Source organism: Mus caroli, chromosome 18 (genome assembly GCF_900094665.2).
Source record: "Mus caroli chromosome 18, CAROLI_EIJ_v1.1, whole genome shotgun sequence".
Classification (NCBI taxonomy): domain Eukaryota; kingdom Metazoa; phylum Chordata; class Mammalia; order Rodentia; family Muridae; genus Mus; species Mus caroli.
Window position 1 is genome coordinate 76414499 of NC_034587.1, and position 19006 is coordinate 76433504.

Below are 19006 nucleotides of genomic sequence, written 5' to 3' on the forward strand. Positions count from 1 at the left end.
AGCCCCTAAAATTATTTTTATTTATTTTTGAGACAGGATCTTATTTATATATTTCTGACTGGCCTCAAACATACTATGTATGATCCAAGGATGAAGTTGAAGAAAAAAGATGTATGAGTATGAATGTTTTGCCTGCACATATGTGTAAGTGCACTGTTTTGTGCCTTGTGCCTGAAAAGGCCAGAGTGTGCTGAGTCCCCTGGAACTGGAGTCATGGACGTTTGCCCACTGACATATGGGTGCTGGAAATCGAGTCTGGGTCTTGTTTTATTTTGTGTGGCTTAGTGTTTTGCCTGCATGCATATCTGTGTAAGGGTGTCAGATCTTGGAATTACAGCCAGCCACCATGCAATAGCTGGGAGTTGAACCCTGGGTCCTCTGGAACTGCTGAGGCAACTCTCTAGCTCCAGAACCTGGGTTTTCATGAAAAGCCACAAATGCTTTTTATTTTGGAGTCATCTCCTCAACCGTTGCTTTTTAATTTGTAATTTTTATCAGGAGAGGGATAGTGGTGACTTGTACTTAATGCCAGTAAATGGTTAAAGTGGCAAACTTAAACACGCGTGCGCGCGTGCATGTATACACATACACACACACACAGATATGGTAAAGAAAATCATTCCTACTTTTAATAGCTTAAGAAGATGGTTCAGGAACACTGCAACGTGGTCTTGTAGGGAGGAAAATGTGTTCAATTACCAATTGTGGAACATTATGGGTGAAGAGGGATGGATCTGTGAAAGAGAAATTAAGAGGATAATGGCTGAAGCCAAGGAGCTCTGACCTCTGGGGTAAGGTACAGGTCCAAAAACTTGATTATATCCAAGAGTGTCTGATGATGCAGAAAGATATTTTATAGAAGAATGCATAGATAGGCCTATGGAAAAGATCAGGAGCATGGCTGAAGTTTGGCCAAAGACTTGCCATATTTCTCAGCACAATTAAAAAAATAATAAGCTGGGCGTGGTGGCGCGCGCCTTTAATCCCAGCACTTGGGAGGCAGAGGCAGGTGGATTTCTGAGTTCGAGGCTAGCCTGGTCTACAGAGTGAGTTCCAGGTCAGCCAGGGCTACACAGAGAAACACTGTCTCGAAAAAAAAAAAAAAAAGAAAGAAAAGGAAAGAAAAAAATAATAAAAATAGAGACAAACTACCCCACAACACTAGATGCGTTACGAGGTGGGGACGCTTGGGTCTCGACCGTGCTTTGGAGCACTTGCTAACGAGGCTGAGCCCGAGATTAGACTCGGGTATCCCCCATAGCAGAGGCACTGAGTCGCCAAGCAGGCGAGCACGATGCGCTCACCGACGGCTCGCTCTGCGCAGGCCCAGCTCGCTGGGCGGCGACCGGTGGGGGAGGGGGGAAACCCAGAGGCCGACGGCGACGTCCCCGCGCATGCGCGTGACGCCAGCGTGCGCCTGCGCAGCAGCGCCGAAAAGCGTCAGCGCGTGACGGCGCGGGAGGAGCTGGTGCTGGGTGGAGGACGCGGTGGTCGGGCCGCGTGGGCTCACACGAGGTTAGAGGTCGTCTGGTGTGGCCCCGTGGGGCAGGGGCTGCCGGGGTGTGTTCTCTGCGGAGGTGGCGATTCGGGGGTGTGGTTCCCGTGCGAGCCGATGCCCTGTATGGGCTTCAGGCCCGGGGCGAGCAGTGGAGGTTTGGGGTGCGGTGGCCTGCAGGTTTGCAGTGGGGCCCTAGGCAGAGTCTGGGGTGCAGGCCAGGTTCTTGGGGTCCGGATGGGGTCGCGACCCTCTGCTCTTTCTACCCACAGGTAGCTCGCGGCGTCCGGCCGCGCAGGCGCGCTCAAGATGTCGTACATGCTTCCGCATCTGCACAATGGCTGGCAGGTAGACCAGGCCATCCTTTCGGAGGAGGACCGCGTGGTCGTCATTCGTTTCGGACACGACTGGGACCCCACTTGCATGAAGATGGACGAGGTTCTGTACAGCATCGCCGAAAAGGTAACGCATGTGCAGTGTTCGCCCTGCTGGGCCCCGCAGGGCGGTTTGGACGCCAGATTTCAAGCCGGAGTCCTGTGTTCCATGCAGAGACCCACAGAGAGACGGGGTTCATGTACCGGCAAGGTTTGTGCTAGAAATGGTTAGAGTTTCTTGAAATTTGAAGAAATTTATTATCTTCCTCCTAAAATAAGTGATGATAGACTTTGTTTTTGTTTTTGTTTTTGTTTTTGTTTTGTGATTACGGAAAGGGATTGTCCCGAGATAGGTCTTGTATATGTATAGTCAGACGGACCTTGAACTCGCCGCCTCAGTCTCAGAGTTCTGGGATTACCGGGCACCACTGTAGACGGTGTTTTTAAAAGAATTTACTAGGGCCAGGTGTGGTGGCATATGCATTTAATCCTAGCACTCCAGAAGCTGAGGCACTGATCTTTTTGAGTTCTAGTCCAGTCAGGACTATATAAAACTCAGTCTCAAAAACAATGTATCTATCGCCGGGCAGTGGTGGCGCACGCCTGTAGTCCCACCACTTGGGAGGCAGAGGCAATCGGATTTCTGAGTTCCAGGACAGCCAGGGCTACAGAGAGAAACCTCGTCTCAAAAAAGAAAAACGATGTACCGAATGTGTAGTGAACAGAGTGACTTCCCAAGCTTTGTTGGGCGTTGTTGGAGCTTACTTAGGTGGTTTAGTTTAATATTATTGGCCTTTTCTCGATATTTTATGGATTTATTGTATCTATGAAGCAGAACTTTTAGGTTAATACCATGATGAACTTTTTAGCCCCCACCCCCTCCCCGCCTCTGGGAGAGAGGAAAACCGGATTCACTGTGTAGCCCAGAGGGATCTTGCACATTCTTTCCTTCTCCCTGCCTCCTCCCAAAGTCCTGGGATGAGCCTCCAAGCACTTTGTAAGTTACTTGATTTGTAGCTTGCAGTTACTCAAATACTGAAAGTTGACTTTGGGTAGAACTGGTATTCTAGTTTTCCATATTTATGAGCTGGGTGGCAGTACTTATTTCCCGACAATAGAAGTGTAATTGTCAGGCACTGTTATGCCACCAGTGGTTCATTTTTCTGCGAATTCCTCCTCGCGGTTTTAGGATGACTTACTTTTTTATGATTGCAACAATAGGACAAAGACAGTAATATTTAATGATGAGTAATTTGAATATTCTTTTATTTACTTTCTTATTTATTTGAGGCAGGACCTCCCTACATAGCCCTGGAACTTGTGTAGACATGTGTCTACATGTCTTTAGACCTCGCAGACAAGTCTATCTGCCTCTGCCTCCACCTTCCAGTGCTAGCTTTAAAGGCGTTTGCCACCATGCCTAGCCTGAAAGTTAAAGAAGAGTTAACGCTGATAGAAATTCTGGAACTACTTTCCTTCTCACCGATGATGCTAACACCTGCTGGCTTAAAGTAGTTCTTGGCTTTCAAATGACGTCTGCCACAGGATTGTCACTTTATTGACTTGAGCTATAAGTGAGGCCACTGAACCACGGTCACCATAGCAAAGACATTCCCTGGAGTAAGACACGGGGATGTGTGTATGTGAAGGAAAAAGCAGCATCATTTGGCTTTCTGTTGGCTGGTTGGTTGCTTTCTGCTTCCGTGTTTGGGAGAGGCCATGGAGGGCAGTTCTGACGTCCAGTTGTCACAGGTGTCTCTGCGAGTGCTTCCGAAGTGAGTCCCTGGAACACGGTTGGTCTGGGCTGAGGCCTCCAGGGGATTCAGTGCAGATTAGCTTCTGAGCAGCAGCTTCTCAACCAGCCCTGCCCTGGTCCTCTGGGAGTCTCTCTCGTGCAGGCGTTGCAGGCTGTCCTGTCAGTCAGGCTAGAGGTACGAATGAGGTGATTGGGTCCCTCAGAAGGCAAACGCAGAGATTCACTGAAGCACCGCTACAAGCAGGTCCACGGCTGAGTCTGCTTTAGTTGAGGACAGCTGTCCTTTAATGATTCTGACCTGAAGGTGGTTTGACCAGCATCAGGTGGGCTTTCCTGTCAGGATGGCTGTGTCTGAGGCTCTTTGCTCTCCCCAGCTAAACAGAACTTAAGTGTTTCCCGTGCTTGTTCTCTTGTTGTCTCAGTGCTGCCTCAGGTGCAGACAAGGCCTGCCATCCCACTCATCAGACATGCGCTGTATTTGGTGTTGGGTTCATTGGTCTCCTTCGAAAATATTTCCTTTAGTCTTTTAAGTTGCTTTTTCTTTTGTCCAAAAAATGTGATTGCATTCTTAATGAGCTCCCCTTTTGCCCCTCTTAATAACTCTGTGGTACTACCATGCTAGCCAGGTGCCCTGTGCCCGTCCTCCTCAGTCACTCTTCACCTCGGTATTCACTGAGGCAAGGTCTTTCCTTAACACTAGAGCTTGCCAGTGAGGCTCATCTTGCTAGCCAGCTTGCTCTAGGGATCCTCTGTCTTACATCTTTTAGGACTAGAGTTAAGGTAGGCCATCATGTCTTCTTGATATTTATGTGGGTGTCTGGGGGTCTGAACTTGGGTCCTGCAAGCTCTTTAACCACTGAGCAATCTTTTCCATACCCTTAATAAACTTTTAATACTATGTTTTAGTATAGTTATTAAAAATGTAAGTTTGAACTACATTAAAATCACTATTGTTCTACTTCCTTAGTATAATGGCAAAATACACATTCGTAAGTTTGGGAACTCCAGGGAATTTTCAACATAAATTTTTGAAATTTAAGATTTTAGTATGTAAAGAACAGTATAACTATTTAAAAATCTCCCTCCGCAGAAATGGAAGCTAGTGGGAGATCTTCCTCATCTTGTATGAGTCCTGTTTGGATGTCCCAGCTGTTTTAAAGTGAGTAAAAGTTGCGTGTGTGCAGGCTGGACTTGAGTGCCCTAAAGTTGCTTTAGCCAGCATGCTGCTGCTGCTACTACTTGCAGTGTGCACCTCCCGTGATGCTGGAGTTACTGAGTTCAGTACTTGAGGAAGAACAGTGGTAGGGAGCACGCAGACTTAGATCTAGCGCTTACTGAGTAGGTCCTCTGTAAAATGACTTCAGGCAGTTTTGAAGAAAGATTATTTCATGAGCCTTCTCTTTTCCCATGGGGTAGGAATGTACTTTGTCACAAAAGTGCTTCTAGATATCAGTATCCCCTTAATACTGTGACATGCAAAAATGGTGAGTGTTTTTAATATACTAAAAGGCCCATACAAATGGCATTTAATATCTTCAGGGATGAAATGTGATGGTATGTTCTGAAAGAATCATTGTGGCTGATGAGACAGCTCAGCAGATGGAGGCATTGCCACAGAATCCACATCAGAGTCAAGGAAAGAACCAATTCCCTCGTTTATTCTCTGACCGCCTCACATGTGTGATGGCACGTTATGTTCTACATATATATACACGTTACGCATACAAATGCATGACAAAATTTTAGAAAACTATACAAGACAAATAATGTCCATAGGGCTTTTAAAGAATACTAGGGAGCCGGTCCTGCACGAGACTAAGGATTACTGTTGCCCATGCTTTCTAAAGTTCCATAGCCACAGGAAGTAAATCCACTGGGCAGGTGCAAAGCAGTGTTTTTCCTTTTCATTTTAGATTTTCAAAATGGTTATTGGAAGAAAAAAGTAGTGGACATCCACTTTCATCTCAGTTTTATATAAATCAGGTGGAAATTGTAGTGAACTGGTAAATGGCTGGCCAGTAACGGGAGACTGTGCTACTGGTCCATATCTTACCCACATGGGAGCATGAGCCAGAGCCCAGGCAGCCCCTCTTTGAGATATGTTGCACACACACTGGTGCAGATAGAACCGAAAAAGACTCAGAGGTTAGCAGGGGCCAGGGAGGTCCCTGCTGCACTGGCCCCTTCTCTAACTCCTGCACTGCGTGTATCCCATCTTCGCTAGAGGAGTGCAGGCTTTGCAGAGACTGTGAGGTCTGGTTGGATAAGAGCATCTCGGAGCATGAGTACAGAATTAAGGTTGTGTAGTTAAATTGAGGCTGTTTAACCAGGACTATATCTGATAATCCGTACTCTCCAGAGATACATTTGTGATGACAGTGCTGTGTTTCTTGAGTTTTGAAATACACCTTTGTGTCAATTCCTCGAGGCAAACGGTGCTGGTGTCGCTTGTGCTCTGAGGCATCCTCTGTGATTGTGCGGAGTCTGACAGGCCTGTCTGCCGCCAATATGAACATCCGCCGGGCTCGGCCAGATGACCTGATGAACATGCAGCACTGCAACCTGCTGTGCCTGCCCGAGAACTACCAGATGAAGTACTACTTCTACCACGGCCTCTCCTGGCCCCAGCTCTCCTACATCGCCGAGGACGAGGATGGCAAGATCGTGGGCTATGTCCTGGCCAAGATGGAGGAGGATCCTGATGATGTCCCTCACGGACACATCACCTCGCTGGCTGTGAAACGCTCCCACCGGCGCCTCGGCCTGGCCCAGAAGCTCATGGACCAGGCTTCCAGGGCCATGATTGAGAACTTCAGCGCTAAGTATGTATCCCTGCATGTCAGGAAGAGCAACCGGGCGGCTCTGCACCTGTATTCCAACACCCTGAACTTCCAGGTTAGCGAGGTGGAGCCCAAGTACTATGCAGATGGGGAAGACGCATATGCTATGAAGCGAGATCTCTCGCAGATGGCCGATGAGCTGAGACGGCAGCTGGTGCTGAAGAAAGGCAGATATGTGGTTCTGGGCTCCAAGGAGAATCAGGGTAGCACACTTCCTGGTTCTGAAGAGGCCAGTCAGCAGGAGAACCTGGCCGGAGGTGACAGTGGTAGTGACGGCAAAGACAGCACTGATGTCCAAGACAGCTTGCAGACCTTGGGGTCTGCCTCCTAGAGCCTGCCTGCCTGAGCACTGCAGGTCCTTGTGTTTTAGCCACATTGTTCTTGGGAACCTTGCTCTGTGGTCCCTAAATGGGACCTGAATGGCTCTCCTTTCAAAGCTTTAGCAGCAACCTTCTGCATAACCCGTGTGATCATGGAGGCACAGCTAGACACAGAACCTGCTGTGCGGGAGTCAAGGAAGCCCGCCCCAGGACTGCCGTGCAGCCCCTTTCTTGATTCTGCTCAGTACTGTTGTGACTGTGTATCCTGCAGGTTTCCGCTTGGAATGCCAAACAGGAAGTGGGGACAGCTCAAGATCCCCAGCTTCCGGCCTTTGCATTATTTATCTGGGTTTTTTTTTTTTTTCTTGGAGTAGAATCATCAAGTACCTGCCCTTGCTTTCTGTGGAAACTGCCCTGCCCTGCCCTGCCTGGCCCTCCCTCTTTTTGAAGAAGAATGGTCCCTTTCCTGTGGGAGAAGGTGATAGGTGTTAGACTAAAGCAGAATTTGTAGCTCTAAGGAAAGAACACGCAGAAATTAAATTGCATTCTCTAACCTGAAAAAATAAAAATATAAAAAGGAGTCCATGTTTGTTGTGGGAGTTCATTGGTCAGTCCTTACCTGGTGCTTTGGGTTTAAGTCTCCAGGGCGCCTCTGCGGAGGAAACATTCTACCTGGTGGGGTGTTGGGTTTTCCTGAAGAGTTCTAAAACTACCGAGGTTTTCATTTTTGAGAGGACATTGCTCTTCCCAGTTTCTGTCTATAGGGGACTGGGGAGTCGAGTTGGCTGTAAATAATCACAATAATCCCCATTTTGACCTTTATTGGATTGGTAGTTAAATCTGTAGAAGGCAGGTTCGTCTTTCCACTATTAATAATTTATTTTAATTTTAACTTTGCTGTATTGCATATGAAATGAGTATTTCTACTTTATGACACTTAAGATGTTGGCAAGCCATTAAAAATGGATAGATTAAGCCAGTGGTGAGGCACCCCTTTGATCCCAGCTCTCGATCTAAAGTTCCAAGCTAGTCTGATCTACACAGTAAGCCCTGGGCCTGCTGGGACTCCAAGTTAAGAGCTTAGCAAAACTCTTGCCAGGAACCTGGGTCTTTGGTTTGTGGTGTTTCCACTTTCACCCCTCCCCTCAGCGCCCTCTAAGGAAGAACAGCAGGTCCGTGGTGTCCACCACACAGCCCTTCATCCACAGAACAGAGTGAAGGCTGCAGGATGCGATCCTTCACTACCCACCTAACTGCCCTGTCTTGTCTGCCAGGGACTTCCTCACCCTCTCCGTGGTCGTTTCCTTGGTTAATCCCCTTCCTCAGAGCTTCGGAAGCAGCTTCTCCTGTCTTGCCCAGGAGTCACACAGCGTTTTAGTCTTGTCAGACTCAGTTTTCAGGGACCTCAGCACAGGCGCCTCCTTATCGATTGGGTTTTGGGGTCGAGATTCCAGTGTGGGCCTCACACATGCTAAGCCTTGGCTCTGTTGCTGGTAGGTTTCCTGTTGTGCTGTGACTACTAGCCCTCTCATCTTTCCCCTGTAAAGGGCTTCTATGCTAACACTGAAGTCCCAGCATCAGCACCTGTGCTTGGGACTGTTTGGTGAAGCAAATGTGGCCATGAGGTGGACTTCCACAACCCAGCCTCAAGTTCTTTCCAAACAGTACCTAAAAGCCATCTTCTGGTGTCTTTCTCAGATACCTAAGACTGGCCTGTGTCTAGGGTCTTGTAAGTAGACCCTCCAAGAAGAGATTCCTGGTTCTGCTTTCTCATCCAGAAGCTAGAAATGGGATTTGACTTCTGTCTTGTGTCTGTCTTTTTCTTGTTTTGTTTTGAGACCAGGTTTCTTTTTGTTTGTTTTTTTCGAGATAGGGTTTCTCTGTAGCCCTGGCTGTCCTGGAACTCACTCTGTAGACCAGGCAGTGGTGGAGACCGGGTTTCTTTGCGTAGCCTACCCTGGAACTTTACTTTGTAGACTAGGTTGGCCTCGAAACTCAAAGATCGGCCTGCCTCTCACCCTCCACCCATGCTGGGATTAAAGTTGATGCCACCGCCCAGCTATGTCTGTCTTTATAAGTGGAGCTCTCTTTTTTGTTTTGTTTTTGTTTGTTTTGTTTTTTTGTTTTTGAGACAGGGTTTCTCTGTGCAGTCCTGGCTGTCCTGGAACTCACTGTGTAGATCAGGCTGGCCTCGAACTCAGAAATCCGCCTGCCTCTGCCTCCCAAGTGCTGGGATTTAAGGCGTGCACCACCACTGCCCTGCTCAGTTGGAGCTCTCTTTACTGAATGGCTCCCACCCTTCACAGTTCTTCCTCTACCTCCCCAGGCAGAACAGTTTCCTCGTAGCTCAGCTCAGAAATTCTCATCCAGAGGTACCTGGGGCAGTTCTGCAGTTTCCTCCTGATGCTTTGAACCCTAAATTCTTGGCATGTAAAACACAGACAAGGTCTCATGCTGTTGAAAGGGTTAGAATTCATGATCAAGAAGTCCCTTGTACGTGGTGTAGACACTTTGACACTTTCAGCCAATCTGCCCTGAAGTGTTTAAGTCCCTACGGTGTGTGTGTTTGACATGCCATAGGGACTTACATAATGGAGTCTTTGTCTAATTATAATAATGATGCTGGGCCAGACTAAGCTTAAAGACAGGAGAAACATTTGTGTCTTCAAGCAGGTGGTTTATTGAGGTGTTCTCCCTGGGAGCTAGATGCCCCATGTGTAAATGGTTGTGCAGTTGGTGTGTACAGAATGATCCTGGACAAATGAACAGAAAATGGAACACAGCTTCCACTCCTAATCCCATGATCCCATGGCCTCAACCTCTGGAGTGAGCTCGTTTATTTTTAAATAATACCAGGATGGAATGTGTTTACTAAGGAAGCTGGATCCTGGTAGCCTCGCTAATAATTTCAGCGTGGATACGATGGGAAAGCAGAGTTTCAGAAATACCTGTTCAGTGAACTGAGATGCAGCTAAGATGTGCGTGAGGTAAGAGAGCGGTGTTAATGATTTCTAGAGTGACTAGCAAAAGCACACATCCCTTGCGCCCCACGATGGTAGTGCACACACATCCTTCATGCACCGTGACATGTGCACGGCACGTATTCTTTATGTGCCAAGACATTTAGACCGTGGGGCATGGACATGCACAGTGTACCATGTACCACAGTTAAGATCTAAAGCTGAAGAGAGGAGGAGTCCTTGTTAGGTATAGCCTGTCACCTTACGGACACTTGGAGGCTTACCAGCAGTGGAGCACAGCCAGTGCCTGTTGCGCAGTTGGTGTGGCCCTCTCCAGCTCCCTTTGTGCTTTCCCTTTGGAAGCAGATCCCAGGCGCCAGGTCACTCACCATGAACTATGTTACTATACTGGATTTCTGGGTGGGGTCTGTTTTCGAGGTTCTGGAAATCCAGTCCAGGGCAAGCGCTCCACTGGCCTATGGATAAGGTGAGAGTTTGGTTTTTTGCAGGTAGCCTGGTGGGGAAACACTGGGGATTGAACCTAGGACTTTGCACATGTAGCAAACCCTCTCACTAAGTTCTGTGCCCAGTCCAGCTGGTAGGTTTTAGAAATATTAGCCATTAAGAAATAAAGGAAATAGGTATAATGGCGGGTGCCTGCCATTTCAGAACTTGGGGGGCTGGAGCAAGAGGATCACAAGTTCAGGGCATGACTGGGCTGTGACATGAGTTCAAGGCCAGTCAGGGGAATGTAGTGAGAGCCTGTTTCAAAATACAAGAAGCCAGAGATCAAGGTCAGTGTATGCTTACCTAGGACGCATGAGGCCCCGGGTTCAATCCAGTGCCGCAAAGGGGAAAAGCACTGAGGTATTAATAGCTGGGTGATAGCTTGGTCAGGTCGTCCACACCTGTAATCCCTGTGCTCAGAAGCTGAAGGGTCACACCGTCAAGATCCCCTTGGACTACAGCACAGATGGGAGGTCATCCTGGGCTGTGTATAATAAGATCTTATCTGAGACAGACCCCCAACAAAAAGGCTCCGTGTGTGTGTGTAGCTGTGTATACATGTGCGCAGACACCATAGTTGATTGTAGCCTTATCCTGAAGTTGTCAGGCTTGATAGCAAGAGCCCTTAGTGTTGTGCAATCTTTAGTCTTCAGCTAAGGAAAATACCAAGTCAACAGTATTGACACCTCGGATAGTAAAGCTACTTAGGAAAGATCATGGAGTCGGGCTTGGAGGTATGTTCTTGTCTGTCCTTGGGCCAGCTAGTGACTTTCTGCTCTAAGGGCAACTTGGTAAAGCTCTTTTGAATATAAAATAAGATAATATGTCAAGGAATAAGGAGGGTGAGTATATAGCAAGATGTTAAAAGTATTTGCCACTTTTATAAGCCTGATAACCTGAGTTCACTCCTCGGAACATCTCATGGTGAAAGGAGAAAACTGTCTCCTAAAGTTACCCTCAATCCTTGCACATGCTGGGCATGCCCCTGCACCCGCACACATACCCGTGGTAATCCGCTTAATCTTTCTTAAAGGAAGAATGGAAAGTGAGAGATAGATCAGTTGGTTTGTTAGTTGGTTGCTCCTGGTGCTGCCGAGATGTTGCTGGTGTCTCCAACTTGTATTCACATCTCTGGTCCCCATGTTTCCCAGTGGCTGTCATGTGGCCTTGTCCCTATAGAGAGCAGTCATGGATTTGGGACCCACCTCCTAGACCTAACCTCATGTGGACCCTGACTAACTTCATCTGTAGTGACCCTCCTAGAGTCACTTGGGGGTGAGGAATTAAGACTCTTGTCTAAGTCCTGCCTTTATATAGTGCACAGAGCATTCTTTTTTTTTTAATATTTATTTATTTTTATGTATATGAGTACACTGTACAGATGGTTGTGAGCCTTCATGTGGTTGTTGGGAATTGAATTTTTAGGACCTCTGCTCGCTCTAGTCAGCCCCACTCCCTCCGGTCCAGAGATTTATTTATTATTATATCTAAGTACACTGTAGCTGTCTTCAGACACACCAGAAAAGGGCATCAGATCTCATTATAGGTGGTTGTGAGCCACCATGTGGTTGCTGGGATTTGAACTCAGGACCTTCGGAAGAGCAGTCAGTGCTCTTACCCGCTTAGCCATCTTGCCATAACACATCACACTCTGTGTCTAAGGTTGTTTTAAGGTTTATCCTTAAGAACTATATACATAAATTTAAAGTCATTATGCAGAATAGAATTATTGATGCTCTTAGGAAATAAGCAAAGATTACTCCAACACAGCCTAGCCATCTGACACAGCCTAGTCATCTGATGAGTAACAGGCAGCCAAGGGCAGCCTTTGGTGGACAGGAATGCCTGTCATGGAAGTGGAACACTGTATGGCCATTTTTTGTTAAAGTGTTATAGTTTTAGAATATATCTAGGAAAAGGTAGGGGAGAAATTAGCAAAAATATTAACAGCAATGGGATTTAGGGTGCTTTTAATCTGTTTTGTTTTTGTTTTTGTTTTGAGACAGGGTTTCTCTGTGTAGCCCTGGCTGTCCTGCAACTCACTCTGTAGACCAGGCTGGCCTTGAACTCAGAAATCCGCCTGCCTTTGGCTCCCAAGTGCTGGGATTAAAAGCGTGCGCTACCACTGCCTGGTGCTTTTAGTCTTTTTTAAAAAAATTTCTAATATTATACATTTGGCCTTGGAAATTATAGAAATTGTAATAAACTGTAGAAAATTTAGCATGTGGAATAATAACTACTGGTGTTTGCAAGCATTAAAACAAAAGCAATTGGAGAAGAGATGGTGGACTGGGATAAGCTAGCTTATAATGTATGGAATGAGTAATTGTCAAAGCACAGACTTACCGAAACTCAAAAATGGCTCATTGATAGGTGAGAGGGCTGTGGGCATTTCCTGCAGGACTTGATTAACTTGGTGCCTGAGACAAGTTTAGTTCTTGAGTGCCGTGGAAATGTCAGAGGGAGCTGTAAGTGGCATTGGTCAGAACCTGGCAGGACCATGTGGTTTTCCTTCGTCAGCTCTGGGGAAGAAATATTCAGTAACTGGTTTGAAAAAAAATGCCCAGTTAGATGGTCTTGGTTTTGCTTTAATTTGCTTTTATAAAATGAAAGCCAGTTTGATCTCTTATTTCAGTCTTTAAAAATCTCTTTCCAGGTTAAAAATTTTGCAGTTATTTATCTTGTGGATATCACAGAAGTGCCTGACTTCAACAAGATGTACGAGCTGTACGACCCCTGCACTGTCATGTTCTTCTTCAGGTATGTTGTCTGAACGCTGCTGCTTACGTGCAGTCCTGTTGGTTTGGAAGTTCAATGGGACAGGTCCCCTGGTTCAGGGAGAAGTCAGTTGTGCAGTTTACCACGAGGCAGTCAGTGTGCACAGTGTGAATCTTAAATAGGTATAAAGCACTAATTCCAGCGTAACGTTCACTCAGCAACAGGTAACTCTTTTGACACTCTGTCCAGAAACTGGTGTGAAGTATAATTAAACGGAAGTCATTCTTTCTGGCATTTAAGATGCCTTCAAATAAAATCTGCTGATGAACAAACCTTTTATATATAGCTTCACTTGCTAGATATTAGCACTGACTTTATGCGGTGTCCTTTGAAATCCTCCAAGAAGACGACCTGGATTCAGCTGCTTTGCTGGGTACATGTCAAGGCTGCTTCATCCGCTCCATCTTCGATGGAGATCTGAAAAAGATACCTCCTGGCTCTGCTCATCAAAATGGTCTCCTGTAATTACTGAAGAAGTTGGTAGATAGTCCTAGAACTCCAAAGGTAGTGTCCAAGTTGACAAGCAGGGTTGTGAGTTTAATCTCATGCACAGACTTAACGGTGTAAGTGGGCTCTCATTTGTGAACTCACAGCTCTGGGCTAAGGTAAGAAGTCTCTCAGGCGTGACTTGTAGGCTGAGTAATTGACTGGAGTCCTGTTCAGGTGTCGGAGGCTTTTCTTCTTGCTGCTGATGGTGGGAGCTACTCTGCTCGTCAGGACTCCTCTGTCTGAGAAAGGCAGCATCCGTTGTCTGTCACAGTGAGCGCTTTGTACACAATCCTCTGACTTGAGGGAGGGCTTGGTTAGTGCGAGCCTGGGTGATCCAGGATAATCTCCTCTTACTGCTGAGGAAATTGACTCATGTCTGAAATGTCCTGTGCAGTGAGTGTCACAGCAGTAGTCACAGGGCCACGGGGAGGTGTTTTAGGATTTTGTCTATTACTCCTTGAGATTATCCTAACCTTAAGCAAACCAGGACCCTCTCCAAGGTTTCCAAGGACCCTTGAGATTCCACTCCTGGAACCAGCAGTTCGTAGTCCTCATTGTCCAGGACATCCTGTCAGCATGGTCGGACGTCTACAGAGTGACCCCTTCCCTGTGAAGTCGTTACCTGTGAGGCTGAAGATATAAGTGATGACGCCTCCAGCAATTCTAGCTCAGAGGGATTGGACAGAAACACAGAGCCTCTTTCCCTCCCTCTCCACATGCAGCACCCTTATATCTGCGCACGCACCTCCAGGGCCAGACACGCTTTAATAAGGCTTGCTGTTACCCTCCTAGCTGCCTGCTCCCTCCGGGAAGGGATCTAACCAAGTTCCCTTCATGACTGATGTTTGTAGCTGGACAGGTGGACCTGCCTCTTTGAGCCACAGTGGGGGCCATTCTCTTCTCCACAGTCCACTCTGTCCTTCACAGTTTGAGGGTATGAGTTAAACCGGAGCTATCTGCCTCTGGGTAAGTCCTGATGAGCCATGAGCCGATGTTCCCAGTCCAGAAGCCTCCTAGAGGTTGGGAGGGCCTCTCACCCTTGGGAGACACACCCACCTTATCTCCTCTGTCTGAGTGCTCTGGCCTGTGATCTTTCAAGGCATCTCATTATCTGGAGAAGCTGGGAATTTATCACCGCTGCTCCTTTTACTGACAGTGAGAAAGCAGGCAGCACTTTGTTATTTGGAAATCTTGCGTGCTAATAAACAGGCTCATTACTAACAAGTTCTGCTGCCCATGCAGCTCAGGACACAGTAGCTCCCAGTGCGCAACCCAAGTTCCCTCTCCTCTTTGTGAGAAACAAGGCCTCACTTTACGTGCGACAGAGGGGCCATCTTTACAGTGATGGGCGTGGAAGGAGTTTCAGGGAGCAATGTTGGTATGTGGATAGGGGACATAGCTGGTGTCTTTGAGGTCATTAGGATACTATCTAATTAGGACCATTGTGTGCACTGAGCACCTACAAGGTTTTACTCTTAGGACTGGGACAGAGTAAGAGAAGCCAGGCTCCTCTTTACAAAAACCTTTGCAGAGATACAACTGACTGAAGCCTGTCTGAATCGCACAGGGCTCCCAGGTATATAAAGGACTAGTTATGCCCAGTGTGCTCACAGAGAGTAAGCCATGGAGGCCAGCAGGGCTGCTGTGTATGTGTGTGGGTGGGAGGAGATGTGGGTGTCCACCCCATTCCTGAGCTGAGGACATGGAATGCTACCCTGGGAGCGAGTGTTTGACACAGAAGTCGTGTCAAACTGACCGTCTCACTGTGTTCAAAACCCATGAAGCATGCTCATGGACCATCGTGGAAGCCAATGTGTGGTCTGTAGGAGTGAAAAGTTAGACTGATAACAAGCAGATCTTTAGAAACCTGGAAAAATTCATGCAAGTGCAGCAGGGGTTAGCATCTTTATTCAGAAAGTGCCAATGCAGGTTCCTAAGTGGGGAAAAGGCCTATCCTCTGAAGGACAAGTGACGAGGCTTGTTTGCTTCTCAGTCACAGCGTGACAGCATGGGCAGAGTCATCGTTCTCAACTCACGGTTACAAAGCCTTTGGTAAAGCTGTACCAAGTCTGTGTGAGCAAAGCGTGAGAGGTTGCCCATTGCTCGTTCAGGAAGATGAGAGCACCTCAGGAAAACTGCATGTCTTTCCAAACGATACAGCTGTCCTTGGTCTTCACAGTCCTAGACATAAATGCACAGTTGCAGGGCGCAGTGGTGCATGCTCTCAGTCCAACACTCAGGAGGCAGAGGCAATGGGACCTTCTCTCTCTCTCTCTCTCTCTCACACACACACACACACACACACACACACACTCACACACACACAAATGCAAAGAAAATACAGAAGAATGCAAGAAGAGTATGTGGCTGCTGTGTTTCATTTCTAGAAAATGATATTTAGTGTTTGTCTTTATTTTGTTTTTGTTTGTTTGTTTGGTTTGGTTTTGGTTTTGGTTTTTTTGAGACAGGGTTTCTCTGTGTAGCCCTGGCTGTCCTGGAACTCACTCTGTAGACCAGGCTGCCCTCAAACTCAGAAATCTGTCTGTCTCTGCCTCCCAAGTGCTGGGATTAAAGGTGTGTGCCACACTGCCCGGCTTTATTTTGTTTTGAACTGTGATCTCTTTGGATGGCAGTGCCCTTAAATGACATTCCAGGTGCTTAGAACAGAGAGAGAACAGGCATGGTGGGGGCTCTCTCTGTGAGCATTGCTTCTCTTTTCTCTTTCAGAAACAAACATATCATGATTGATTTGGGCACTGGCAACAACAACAAGATCAACTGGGCCATGGAAGACAAGCAAGAAATGGTTGACATCATAGAGACCGTGTACCGTGGCGCCCGCAAAGGCCGGGGTCTGGTGGTGTCTCCCAAGGACTATTCTACCAAGTACAGATACTGAGCCCTGCCCTCAGGCTGTGCAAAGGACACTGAGAGCCTCTTCTACATAGAAATCCTCTGCTCTCATAGCCTCTGGAAAGACCCTGCAGCACAACATTGCTGTAGAGCTGGAGGATCCTTGAGATGAGGGTTACAGAGCCTTAACTAGCTGAAGCAAATAAACATGGCAAGGGAGCAGTGGGGATCTGCTGTGCTTTACTGCGTGTCAATGTCTTTACTCTCGGAGTGAAATTCCAGTGTTTGTCCCATGAGGCTGTCGGGTTTTGTATCTTCGAGCGGTTGCCAGAGCTGTCAAGCAAACTACCCCAGACTGGGTGGTTTGAGCAAAGACATTGTAGCTGGACATTTCTCGAGGTGTGAGCTTGAGGTGGCTGGGTTCTGGATTCCATTTGAGGCTGTGGGCCATCTGCAGCAGCCCCTTGGCTCTGGAGGTTGTTGGCCATCCTTGGTGAACCTTGGATTGGGCACATGTTATCCCAGTCTTTGCCGTTTTCCTTACAAGTCATGTGTATCATGTGTATGTCAATCTCAAAACATACCCTACTTACAAACACCAGTCACCTTGCCTGGGGCCACCTCACCTCTGTACAGCCTCATCTTAACCAATTACGTATGATAGTCACTCCAAATGAGGTCATGGTCTGAGATTCTGGGCTTAAAACATCAACATATTAATTTAGGGTGACATAACCCATAAGAGGATCCAGTCTTAATCTTACTCAGCATATAAAACAGCACTGTAATCCAGGTAGGATTCACTCCTGCTTCTGGCTGAGGCCAGTCAGCTGAGCTCAAAACACAACTACAAAAAAAGCAATTGCCTGGCGCTTCCCTTCAGTGAATAGTCCTCCACTCTTCCTCAGAGCATGTCTGTGGCATGCTTCCTAAGGAAGCAGGGTCCTCATTCCACCCAGCACAAGTCCCCTTATCTACGTCAGCTTCCTCTTGTTTCTTCTTTTCCTGGCAATGTGGAGGGACCTGGGTCTACCCTCTCATCTCTAAACACAAACTCAGAAGAGAAAGATGAGCATACCAGGAGCCGACGCTGGAAGAGCCCCACCCTGACTCAGGCAAGCCTCAGTACCCCTGCCCCATGCATCTCCATCGTATGCAGTGGCGAACACTCACTGGACGCCTGGTAGGTGCACAGTACCTTCTGTTGTTCACACACTGACCCATTAGGAAAACTCAAGAGTGAAGCAGATGTCTCACCTACAAATAAACGCACTCGTCAGATGAACCAAAACATGAGTCTGGGCTTGGGATGCCACTTGGTGATAGAGGTAGTATTCAGTTCCTAGCTTGCAAAAATTCAGATTCATATGCAGAGCTGCAATGTAACGCCTAGCACTAATTCGCTCATTAAAAGAATAGTAGAGCCAAGCATGGTGGTGTGTGCCTTTAATTAACGCCAGCACGTGGGAGGTAGACTCTGGTTTTGAGGCCAGTCTGGTTATCTGGCTTATATAGTGAGACCCTGTCAGGGGAAAAAAAAAGTTTAGCTTTCCTCACTGGCCATGGCTGGTCCCATGTGGAGTTGCTCTTGATTCCCTACATAAGGGAAACTCAGTGTCTGGAGCCCTCGAGAATGTCCTTAAATCCGATGTGACAGGAGAACACTTTGTGGTACAACCTTGCTCTGCACATGCACATCTACTGAAGGAAAAGTAATGGTGTGTACATCACTAATGTGAGAGGACCTGCATGGCTTAGTTAGGGTTTCATTGCCATGAAGAGACACCATGACCAAGGCAACTCTGTAACATTTACTTGGGGCTGGCTTACAATTTTAGAGTTTCAGTCCATTACCAGCATGGCAGAAAGCATGGCAGCATGTGGGCACACATGGTTCTGGAAAAGGAGCTGAGAGTTCTACATCTAGATCAGAAGTCAGCCAGGATCAGACTCTCCTCTGTAGGCATCCAAGAGGATGAGACATCTGTACTGGGTGGAACCTGAGCATGGGAGCCTCAAGGCCCACGCCCACAGTGACGGACTTCCTCTAACAAGGTCATGCCTACTCCAACAAGGCCACACTTCCTAACTGTGCCACTTCCCCTGGGCCTGGCATATTCAAACCACCACGTGGGGAAAGCTACTGCTAGCAGGTAGAGCTGAGTCAGCTTTAAGTCGCCGCTGGTATCAATGTGGCCTGTGCTGAGGTTCGATGCTGCCACTGAGCAACTTCATTCCTGGGACCTTCACCAACTTGATCCAAGGAGTCTTCCAGGAATCACTTCTGGTGGCGATCTGGTGGTGATGGATACCAGGGTTGACTGAAAGCTTCTTCCCAGAGGCGTTTCCTGTCAACCTGCCTCCCATTGCTCTGTGTAACAGATTGCACAAGATAGACAGAGCCATTTTCTTTCTTTTTTTTTTTTAATATTTTTTTTATTACGAATTTTCCTCAATTACATTTCCAATGCTATCCCAAAAGTTCCCCATACCCTCTCCCCGCCCACCTCCCTACCCACCCATTCCCACTTTTTGGCCCTGGTGTTCCCCTGTACTGGGGCATATAAAGTTTGCGTGTCCAATGGGCCTCTCTTTCCAGTGATGGCCGATTAGGCCATCTTTTTTTTTTTAATT

The 19006-nt window shown here is 47.3% G+C and overlaps 2 protein-coding genes across 5 annotated transcripts; both read left to right on the plus strand.

The window, feature by feature from the left end:
- Positions 1-1424: 1424 nt before the first annotated feature.
- Positions 1425-16615, plus strand: Txnl4a (thioredoxin like 4A). Of its 4 annotated transcripts, XM_021150823.2 has the most exons (4): positions 1425-1515; positions 1768-1957; positions 12909-13012; positions 16247-16615. In XM_021150823.2, the coding sequence occupies exons 2-4, from the start codon at positions 1805-1807 to the stop codon at positions 16416-16418; spliced, it is 429 nt and encodes a 142-aa protein (XP_021006482.1). In that variant the 5' UTR covers positions 1425-1515; positions 1768-1804; the 3' UTR covers positions 16419-16615. The 4 variants fall into 4 exon arrangements, with proteins under 4 accessions (XP_021006482.1, XP_021006484.1, XP_029327913.1 ...); XM_021150825.1 differs by lacking the exons at positions 1425-1515; positions 12909-13012; positions 16247-16615 and adding exons at positions 4716-4784; positions 6054-7365 and having other exon boundaries at positions 1774-1957; XM_029472053.1 differs by lacking the exons at positions 1425-1515; positions 1768-1957 and adding an exon at positions 4719-4784.
- On the plus strand, positions 1464-7365 carry LOC110284875 (N-alpha-acetyltransferase 11-like). The gene is made up of 4 exons (XM_021150822.2): positions 1464-1515; positions 1768-1957; positions 4716-4784; positions 6054-7365. The coding sequence occupies exon 4, from the start codon at positions 6134-6136 to the stop codon at positions 6794-6796; it is 663 nt and encodes a 220-aa protein (XP_021006481.1). The 5' UTR covers positions 1464-1515; positions 1768-1957; positions 4716-4784; positions 6054-6133; the 3' UTR covers positions 6797-7365.
- Positions 16616-19006: the final 2391 nt, after the last annotated feature.